This window comes from Symphodus melops, assembly GCF_947650265.1.
Source record: "Symphodus melops genome assembly, contig: scaffold_107, whole genome shotgun sequence".
Classification (NCBI taxonomy): domain Eukaryota; kingdom Metazoa; phylum Chordata; class Actinopteri; order Labriformes; family Labridae; genus Symphodus; species Symphodus melops.
Genome location: NW_027636558.1, coordinates 43,562 through 54,437, shown reverse-complemented (window position 1 = coordinate 54,437; position 10,876 = coordinate 43,562). Strand labels below are relative to the sequence as shown.

Below are 10,876 nucleotides of genomic sequence, written 5' to 3'. Positions count from 1 at the left end.
AAATGTATAACTGTTTGAATCACCTCCCCAGACACATAGACCTTGGGTTCACATTGAGATATAATGTTAGTCTTTCTAAAAACATATACACAGTCTTCTTTACATGGCCATTTACCGTTGTACCAGTGAGTTTGGCAGCAGCTTGGACTCTAATAAAGAAATTAGATTTAGCTGCTCTGATTTCCTTTGTTATTGTTTCTTAAGGACACAAATATGTCTTTCAGTAAATGACTTGGACTTAAGAGAGTGCTTCAGAGCATTATCTCTCCCCTTCATTAATTTCCTAATATCACTATAAATCCAGGGGAGGGTGCATCTATTATTCCCTTTGGATTTGCCATTCTTAAGCAAGTGTTTTGTTATGTTTTGGATTGTGGACACGAGGACATTTGTGTCAGTATCCACAGCTACACCAGCTGTGATTTGGTTCCAGTTAAGGTTTTATTCATCAATATTACACTTAGGTAGGGCTAGGGTTAGAGTTAGGGTTAGGGTAACCCTTAGGTATATTAATTGGTTAGGTTTGGTATTGGCTTTCCCTATGTCACGCTGTAGCAGGTAGGAAACAGGAGAGGGAGGACCCAATTGCAGAAAAAACTTATTTATTTTAACAAAAAGGGCAAAAACACAAAAACCAAGACTTAGTTAAATAACATAAATCCAAAAATCCATGAGGAAAAAACACAGGGAGCAGGGAGAAGAACCACAGACCACGACAACCAACATAAGACAAGACAAGACAATGAACCCACAAGAGACTGAGGCAAACATAGAGACTAAATAGACGAGGGGTAATCAGACACAGGTGAGACTAACGAGACAGGTGAGGAACATCAGGGTAATCAGACACAGGTGAGACTAACGAGACAGGTGAGGAACATCAGGGTCATCACAAAGGCAGGAAACACAAGGAACAAAGAACACAAGACCAGAACACTGAAGACAAGTACAAAGTACAACCTGATACTGACACCACCAAAACCAGATCTACAAAATAAAACAGGAAACACGAAAGACTTAAAACACAAGACAGGAAATAAACTAACAGGCAACATAGGAGGACACAGAGAGACACTCAGGACTAAAGTAAACCACACTAGGAATCACACACAGAACACGAGGGAAATAATGAAAACTAAAACAGGATTAAATACAGAAACAAAACCAAACCATGACACCCTAACCCTAACCCTATCATTTAGTGGTTATTACGACTCTTTCCACCAGAGGCTGCCATTTAAGCAGTATGGAGATAATTCACATCATTGGGATAAACAAATAATAATTTCAACTCAAGTTTTTAGTCTTTATTTTGAAGGTCTTGAGGGGAAGTGAGAGGTTCTTTGTTGTAGGTTGGCGTTTCTCTGAACTGTCACAGTCTCCTTAACTTTCCACAATGAAGCCAGATTTAAACCTCCTTTATTTCTTTTTCTTCTGCGTCAAAGTTTCTTTGCTTTTCGATTCTTGTCCGACTCCATGTGAGTGTGACCAGGACGTCCTGAGTGTTTCTTGTTATGGAGCCCAAGTCCTGCCGCTGTTCTCCCTCGGCACTCAAGAAGTGTAAGTAAGAACCATGTAAAGACTCTTATATAGACTCTCTATTTCTATAATGAACATTGAAACAGCTTGAGTTGATATTACATATAAATGTTTTTAAGTGTAATCATCTTAAATCTTTATATTAAGTTCAATTATATGTATAATATTATGTGATATGTGATAGCTTGTTTATTGTTTCTGTCTCAGGTCGCTCATGAGGACAAAACTTTCTTCAATTCCTGAAAATGCATTTTCCTATTTGAGGAATATTTCTCATATGTAAGATTATTTTTAAACACTCAAGCAAGCTTTTCTTTCTGTTAAGAAAAATTAACAATTGATAATTACCTTTGTCCTTTATATTTGAAAAATACAAGTTCTGTTGTGTGTGTGTGTGTAACGTGTTGTTTTTAGAAAGACACAAACATTGTCACTAATAAAAGTACAGATTGTATTCTAAGCTACATGTTGATCATATTTACGTGATTCAAACACATAAAAATATGTTGTTTTGTTTGTTTATAGATTTATCTCTGAAGATGAGACTTTACGATTTCTTCAGAGACATTCTTTTTACAACCTGCCCCGACTAACCCACGTGTACGTAATGTTATTTACATGGAATAAACGTTTAGTGTTTGTGTGTGTGTGTGTGTGTGTGTGTGTCTCTCTGTCTGTGTGTGTGTGTTTGTGTGTCTGTGTGTTTGTGTGTCTTTGTCTGTGTGTGTGTGTGAGTCTGTGTGTGTTCGAGTCTCTGTGTGTGTCTGTGTGTGTGTGTCTGTGTGTGAGTGTGTGTGTTTGTGAGTGTGTCTGTGTGTGAGTGTGTGTGAGTGTGTGTGTATGTGTGTGTTCGAGTCTCTGTGTGTGTCTGTGTGTGTCTGTGTGTGAGTGTGTGTGTTTGTGAGTGTGTCTGTGTGTGTCTGTGTGTGTGTGTGTGTGTGAGTCTGTGTGTGTTCGAGTCTCTGTGTGTGTCTGTGTGTGTCTGTGTGTGAGTGTGTGTGTTTGTGAGTGTGTGTGTCTGTGTGTGTGTGTGTCTGTGTGTGTCTGTGTGTGAGTGTGTGTGTCTGTGTGTGTGTTTGTGAGTGTGTGTGTCTGTGTGTGTGTGTGTCTGTGTGTGTCTGTGTGTGAGTGTGTGTGTCTGTGTGTGTCTGTGTGTGTCTGTGTGTGAGTGTGTGTGTCTGTGTGTGAGTGTGTGTGTCTGTGTGTGTCTGTGTGTGTCTGTGTGTGTCTGTGTGTGAGTGTGTGTGTTTGTGAGTGTGTGTGTCTGTGTGTGTGTGTGTCTGTGTGTGTCTGTGTGTGAGTGTGTGTGTCTGTGTGTGTCTGTGTGTGAGTGTGTGTGTTTGTGAGTGTGTCTGTGTGTGAGTGTGTGTGTGAGTGTGTGTGTCTGTGTGTGAGTGTGTGTGTGAGTGTGTGTGTCTGTGTGTGAGTGTGTCTGTGTGTGTGTGTGTGTGTGAGTGTGTGTGTCTGTGTGTGAGTGTGTGTGTCTGTGTGTGAGTGTGTCTGTGTGAGTGTGTGTGTTTGTGAGTGTGTCTGTGTGTGTGTGTGTGTGTGTTTGTGTGTGAGTGTGTCTGTCTGTGTGTGTGTGTGTCTGTGTGTGAGTGTGTCTGTGTGTGACTGTGTGTGTGAGTGTGTGTGTCTGTGTGTGAGTGTGTGTGTTTGTGAGTGTGTCTGTGTGTGAGTGTGTCTGTGTGTGAGTGTGTCTGTGTGTGAGTGTGTCTGTGTGTGAGTGTGTGTGTCTGTGTGTGAGTGTGTGTGTGAGTGTGTGTGTCTGTGTGTGAGTGTGTGTGTCTGTGTGTGAGTGTGTGTGTCTGTGTGTGAGTGTGTGTGTGAGTGTGTGTGTCTGTGTGTGAGTGTGTGTGTTTGTGAGTGTGTCTGTGTGTATTTCTATTTGTGTTTACTTTTGTATTCATTTTTGTGTGTGTTCGTCCAATAGACGACTGACTGGACTGAAAGAATTGTCCCACATGGATCGGGAGGCGTTTAAGGACCTGCCTAATCTAAAGTACCTGTAAGTTCGTCCAGTTTTATGATCTCACTGTAAGAAATAAGTTTAAACTATTTTTGATATCTATATTTAACCTTAATGCTTTGTGTCATAACAGAGGGATCACAAACACAGGCCTCACCTCTTTTCCTGAGCTTCAGTATATTCAATCCATCCAGGAGGATTTTATGTTGTAATCTATCAATCCTACATTACATTACCTATTGCTTTAACAGTTATTTATGGATTTTTTTAAACTTCATTTTTAAGTAAAGAAGACTTTTTCTTTCTGGCAGAGAGATTGTCGACAACGTCTTCTTACAGCTGATTCCTGCAAATTCATTTACTGGAATATCGGCACACCCTCTTACCATGTAAGTTATTTAATCAATGGAGAAATTAATCAATCAATTAGTAAATCAACACATTTTTCCACCATGTACAGAAGACTTAAAGTCTGCTTTGATTACGCTGGAGAACACACAAACACAGAGCTAAAGTAGACACCAAACACTGGTTTGAAATATAATAGGGGTGGACACACAATAAATAATAAATGCTGTCTATTTCAAGGGATGTTTAGGGTTACCCTAACCCTTTTTCTGTAGTGTTTCATTGCTGCAGCCATTGTTGTATTGTTGTTGTTGCTGCTTACCCACTCTTAATTTACACAATTATTAACAGAAAACATTTGCTCTTCTAACACTGTTTGATGATAAACAGCTTTAAAAACCTTCATTGGATCATAAAAAACTTAGAAAGGAACTTAAATTAACTTTAACTGCGGTCCAAAATACAAAACTTCCAAAGAACAGCTGGATGTACTTTACAGACAAAAAGTTAAACAGGAATTTACATGACATTATCAGTTTTGAAGGACATAACAACATAAATGTTTTGTGGTAGAAATAGTATTACTTGAATTTCCCTCGGGATCAATAAAGTATCTATCATCTATCTATCTATCTATCTATCTATCTATCTATCTATCTATCTATCTATCTATCTATCTATCTATCTATCTATCTATCTATCTATCTATCTATCTATCTATCTATCTATCTATCCATCCATCCATCCATCCATCCATCTTACCACTATTATTAATACACATTATTTAAGTCCAAATAAATAAATTATTATTTATTAAATCAAACCCTGACCTTAACAATTAAAGCAAACACTTAATGAATTCATATTGTATTGTGGAAAGTCAAATATTAGTACTTTGTGTGACTTAAATAGATGATTAGGTACTTACATTTGAATATGCTATGACCACCACAAAGAGATCAGAATGTTTCCAGTATATTAACAATATTTATTATTATTTAAATTAATTCATGAATACAACATTCTATGTGGACAAAATTATTGTAGCCTCATCTAAAGACATCCATTTATTTTAAGTAATAAACTCCAGTAATTTACACACATTTAAAGGAAATTATACCTCTTTTGAAAATAAAAACACATTTTTACATTTCTAACCCAAAATCATGTTTTTAATGGAATAACTTCAAGTAACATTCTCCATGTTTTCTGTTTTTTAGAATGTTGAACAGAAATGGGGTGAGAGAGATCCAGCGTTTCGCATTCAATGGGAGCAGCCTGGAGGAAGTGTACGACAATTTTATTGTAAAAATGACACAAACTGAGGCAGAAAAGATTTAAGATTAAGCCTAATAATGTTCTCACTTGAGGATGTCAACAAAGGAGGAAATGAGACAAAGGAAAAGTCAAAGTTTTTTTTTAAAAAGTTGTCCAAGAAGGATAACAAGCAAAATAGCAAGTGATAGATTGGAAAGGGGGGGTGGGAACAAACAAAAGTATAGAGCGAAAACACCTTTCTAAACTAAATGGTGCATTGAAAATAATTAACTAGACCACTGCTATCGAGCAGCTGACTTGAAAGTAAATTGTCTAGAAAACCCAGAAAGTAAAACACAATGGTGAAGGCTGCCTGAGGTTTGTACTACAAAGCAGGATTTGAGCTTAGCGAGGTCATTTCAGGGTTCACTCTGGGTTTTCAGTCCTACGAGGGCCGTTCACCTCTTACCTGGGTACGTCACCATGGTAACTGATTCTGAACACCTGACCTGCTCCGGAGCAGGTTATGATAGAGATAAGAGATCAACTTGTGAAAAGCTCCGCCCACTGACCAATCAGATCAGGAGAGGGGGGAGGACACTTGATGTGTCTCTTCCTGGAGCTGATGGAGAGGGGGGAGGACACTTGATGTGTCTCTTCCTGGAGCTGATGGAGAGGGGGGAGGACACTTGATGTGTCCATCATGATTTGACATTATAGTGTGTTTAGTTGTTGATGATGTTTCACTGATATCCTTCAACAGAGACTGAAGAAAGCTCCGGAACATTTCAGTGAAAGATGTAAAATAATGAATGTTTTCTTCTTCATGTTGAATGTGTCCTGCTCTGTTTGTGATGAGCTGCAGTTTAACCACTTTAAAGAGTCACAGCAGCACATTGAGTTCAGAGACCAGTTCTTAGAGTCAGTTCTAAGGTGAACTAACCACGGGACAAATATAATAAGCCGCATTTTTTATTTTAATACGCACCAATTTTCCTTTTTTATTTGCCCTTTTGTCCTTCCTGCATTTGTTGCAGTTGTTGTGTAACTTTAATCTTTGGGATCCTGTTTGTCTTAAAGTACTTATTTTGTTATGGTAGTTTGTTTTTGTATTTTTTCTTTTTTGTGAATATAATGTTTGTAGATATCTGCTGACCGCAGACGAAGTGATGATTGTGATAGGTTAAATGACGCTAACTCCGCCTTTTTAATGCACTCTTGATAACCCTGAGTTGACTGGTCATGTTGATAACCAGCATCGTAGCCAGATCACCCAGAGAGACCCTGGATATGTTAACCTCACTTTGTAGTACAGGCCCCAGGAAGGCCTTAACGCGCAACAAAAAAGGCTGGGGTATATCAACTAAACTACTCTGCACCCCAAGTTATTTACTGAGAAACTGTGTTTATATAAACACAGACAACAAGAGACAACACATGTAAAACATCTCACCTCCTCTGAAGATGAGATAATGCGTCAGCACAGAACGTTGAAGTCCAACAGTATATATAAACTCACCATACCTGTTTTAATCAAGGCCAATCAGCCACAAGCACATCTGACTACGCACTGAGGTGATTCAATCACCAGCCTCAGTGAGAAGCTACAGATAGTGCCTTCACAGAGAAAAACTTTTTGTTATTAGCAGAGTATAAATAAGACCTGATTGTCTGGAAGGTTGACTTCATCAGGTGAGTAAAGAAAAGGTTGTAATGTCAGGTGAATGTTGAAATTCAAGTTTAGGATTAAAGTCGAACTCTCAGGATTATTATTGAGACAGAAAGTGTTTTTCATCTATGTGATTGTTTCTTTTTTATGGTTCATCTTTTAGGTATCTTCACAGCAACATGGAACTAAAACATATTGATGAATTTGCTTTTCATGGCATCGTTCATGGCCCAACTCATCTGTGAGCAATGTGAATCAACTCAATGAAAGAGTGGTCAATTCTTTTGTGTTTATCATTAGAGAAAAAAACCTAAAATGTTTGTTGTTGTCCATTTTGAACATGAGCAGTTTCTGTTGTTGAAAACAGCAAGGGCCCCAGCTTAGTTTGAATGAATGTTAACTCTGTTTGTTTTTCAGAGACCTTTCAGAAACCAAAGTGAGCTCTCTGCCCTCATTAGGAATGGAAAGCATTGAAAAGCTGCAAGTTAAAAACACTTGGAGTCTGAAAGCGCTGCCCCCTCTCAGAGCCTTCGTCCACTTACAGAGCGCTGAATTAACCTTCCCGAGCCACTGCTGCGGCCTCACAATGCTGAAAAGATGGAGGGGGTGCGTTCAAGAATTTCAAGTGTTGTCAAATATTTTCCCACTTCATGTTTTTATAATGAGGGTCCTTGTACATTAAAGGTCAGTCAGGCCAAACATTTATATAGGAATAGTTATAAATACAGTGTATACAGTGGTTCTAGTGAATATAGTTCATACAGTACACATTTTTTATATTAAAGCAGTTGAACATTTTACATCATGTATCTAGTGTATACAGTACACATAATGTACGGTGCCCAAAGAGTACAGATTGAATACACTGTTAATACTTAAGTTCTTAAATACTTGTTTGGGCTGACTTTATTTTAATGTAGCTCTCTGTTGAGAACTGAATAAGGGCGGTTAACTTTGTTAACCATTTGTTTTAATCCTTAATATTAATGTACAAGTTTACAAGGAGAAATTAATAACTGTCATTGGTTGAACAGAAACTAACTGTTGCTGACATTTGATTACTCTTTTCCTCTAAATGTTTTGGTCATCACTTCGTATGTAGCCTGGTTCTGAATTATTCAACATCCTTACCTACATTTTTTGTCTAAGTTCCACAAGAGCCTTTATATCAATCAATCATAAATCAAGTTTTCATATCAGTGCTTCCTAAACAGTTCTTTTGGGTTCCCCTTTTGTTAGATAAAATGTTTTGAAGACCCCTACAGCTCACCATAAACATAAAAACATTGTTTGACAAAATTGTCCAGGCTTTGAAGAATGGTATCAGTAAAAAATGGTATGGATTGTTTTCTGTTAAGCATTGCCCCCATAAGCACCCCTCGTCCCATGCCCAACTTTAGAAATATCTGCTTTATAGGATTAACAGTACTCTATAAATAAGTGTTGTTCTTGTTCTGTATAATGATTCTTGTTATCTTTGTTAAAGAGACTCGGAGGCACTAATCTGCAACCTGAACTGGTCAGATTTTGGAAACCTGCAGGACTTCTCTTCGGCTGTCTCACAGAGAAAAGAGGGACAGAAATTTAATGAACGTCTGACAGATATCTTTGGACTTCCAGCCACCAGAAGCACCAGTTACATCCCTCACCACAGTTTTTTTTGTCCATATAAAGCATGTCAAGGCGAGGGTTTGTTTTATGTGGAGTTACCAACTGATCATCTCAGTAGTAAAGAGTTTGACTTTGCACTGTGTAATGAATATCACAAAGACAGAGTGTCCTGCTACCCTCTCCCTGATGCCCTGAACCCCTGTGAGGATGTGATGAGTCACGGTTTTTTGAGGGTGTTGGTCTGGGTTGTCAGTCTGTTGGCTATCTTAACCAACATGCTGGTGATATTCATCCTGCTAACTAGTCGACAGAAGATGTCTGTCACTCGTTTCCTCATGGGTCAGCTCGCGTTTGCAGATTTTTGTATGGGGTTGTACTTACTGCTCATTGCATCTGTGGACCTCTACACACGATCCCATTACTACCATTATGCCATTGCTTGGCAAAGAGGAGGTGGCTGCAACCTAGCTGGGACTTTATCCGTGTTTGCTAGTGAGTTATCAGTGTACACGTTGACTTTGGTCAGTCTTCAGCGCTGGCATGCTATCTTTTATGCAATGAGGCCGAACAGAAAGATTAAGTTCCGCCATGCAGTGGTGCTGATTGTGGTTGGTTGGTTACTTTGTGTGACCCTTGCCCTTCTTCCTGTTGTTGGTGTGAGCAGTTACCAGAGAGTGAGTATCTGTTTGCCAATGGACACAGAGACTACTGCTGCTCAGGCCTATGTGGTCTCTGTCCTTATGGCTAATGTTGTTGCTTTCATGGTGGTGTGTCTTTGTTACCTTCACATCTACTTTATGGTGCACAATCCTCAGCACTTGTCCAGCAGGTATGACACCAGCATGGCCAAACGAATGGCTGTACTTGTGTTCACCAACTTCCTGTGTCTGGTTCCCATCTGCTTCTTAGGTTTGTCTGCAGCTCTCTATCAACCACTGATGACTTTCACAGATTCAAAGGTGAGATATCTGTGATTTAGATTTCTTTGGAATATAAATTATGTGTTGAAGATGTAAGCTTAAATTATATGTTTTTTCCATTACTAGGTTCTGCTGGTGCTCTTCTATCCTCTCAACTCATGTGCTCATCCATTCTTTTATGCTATCCTTACAAAGGCATTTCATCAAGATTTGCTAATATTGCTGAGTCGATTGGGTCTGTGGCAGCAGAAAGCTCACTTCTATGGCAGCCCCCATTTCCCTCCATTTAAAGAGAGACAACATCTGCCACTGCAGTCTTGTCCCCAGACCTAAAATCATTAATGTAAAGAAATTAAAGGCTACATGAGGCATGAAAATGACAGAACTCATCGTGGCCTCTCAAAATTAGTGATTCATGAACTTATTGTGTCAGTTGACGAGAATGTGAAATAGTTTTTTTATGTACAAAACATTATAAATGTCAATAAGTCATGCAATCAATCATGCCCACTACACACAGTGTTTGTTTGAATGACAGCAATGATAAATGTCACTTTCCACAAAGATTAATACAGTTGTGTCTGATTTCTTTTTTTTGGGTTTGAATATCTGCAGAGAAACATTTGAATTTTGAACTCTTAAAACACTGCAGTTTAAAGTTTTCAATTTTGTACAAACAAAAAAGAATGAATGTCAATAAAAATTTTGTTTACCTCTGAGTTGTATGTTCTTTATAATCTTTAAACAAAAGTTAGGGTTAGGGTTAGGGTAAGGGTAAGGGTAAGGGCAAGGGCAAGGGTTAGGGTAAGGGTAAGGGTTAGGGGTAGGGTAAGGGTTAGGGTTAGGGGGTTAGGGTTAGGTCTGGGTAAAAGCGCAGCGTCCTCTGGGGGACGCTACGGGGGGCACGGGCTCTCGGGGGGACCAACGGTTTTAATAAGTAATTAAAAATTTGTAATTAAAACCCTCCTTAAAAACCAAAAGGTTTTCATTAAGACCCTCTTAAGACACTCTAAAATAGGGTTAGGGTTAGGGTTAGGGTTAGGGTTAGGGGTTAGGGTTAGGGTTAGGGTTAGGGTTAGGGTTTAGGGTTAGGGTTAGGGTTAGGGTTGGGGTTTGGGATCGGGTTAGGGTTAGGGGTTAGAGGTTAGGGTTAGGGGAAGGGTTAGGGTTAGGGATAGGGGAAGGGTTAGGGTTAGGGTTAGGGGAAGGGTTAGGGTTAGGGTTAGGGATAGGGGAAAGGTTAGGGTTAGGGTTAGGGTTAGGGGAAGGGTTAGGGTTAGGGATAGGTGAAGGGTTAGGGTTAGGGATAGGGGAAGGGTTAGGGTTAGGGATAGGGGAAGGGTTAGGGTTAGGGTTAGGGTTAGGGGAAGGGTTAGGGTTAGGGTTAGGGGTTAGGGTTAGGGATAGGGGACCCGATCCAGTGCGCTGGCCATCACAGCTCCCCAGAGAGACCATGCCCTACTTCTCATTGAGGCCGTGGGGATGTCGCGTGCCCAGCCTCATAATCCAGAGGCGTTCGGACCTCCGCCTCTGAGCCACGCTCCATCTGGGGTTGGCCTCCAG

At 39.6% G+C, this 10,876-nt stretch overlaps 1 protein-coding gene across 1 annotated transcript; it reads left to right on the top strand.

Moving 5' to 3' along the window:
* Positions 1-1,396: 1,396 nt before the first annotated feature.
* Positions 1,397-9,926, top strand: LOC306819370 (lutropin-choriogonadotropic hormone receptor-like; the record flags this gene model as incomplete). Its single annotated transcript, XM_079373160.1, has 10 exons — positions 1,397-1,560; positions 2,065-2,139; positions 3,473-3,547; positions 3,642-3,716; positions 3,820-3,897; positions 5,077-5,145; positions 6,946-7,023; positions 7,200-7,388; positions 8,269-9,352; positions 9,440-9,926. The coding sequence occupies 10 exons, from the start codon at positions 1,397-1,399 to the stop codon at positions 9,644-9,646; spliced, it is 2,094 nt and encodes a 697-aa protein (XP_079229286.1). The 3' UTR covers positions 9,647-9,926.
* Between the last annotated feature and the right edge of the window lie 950 nt (positions 9,927-10,876).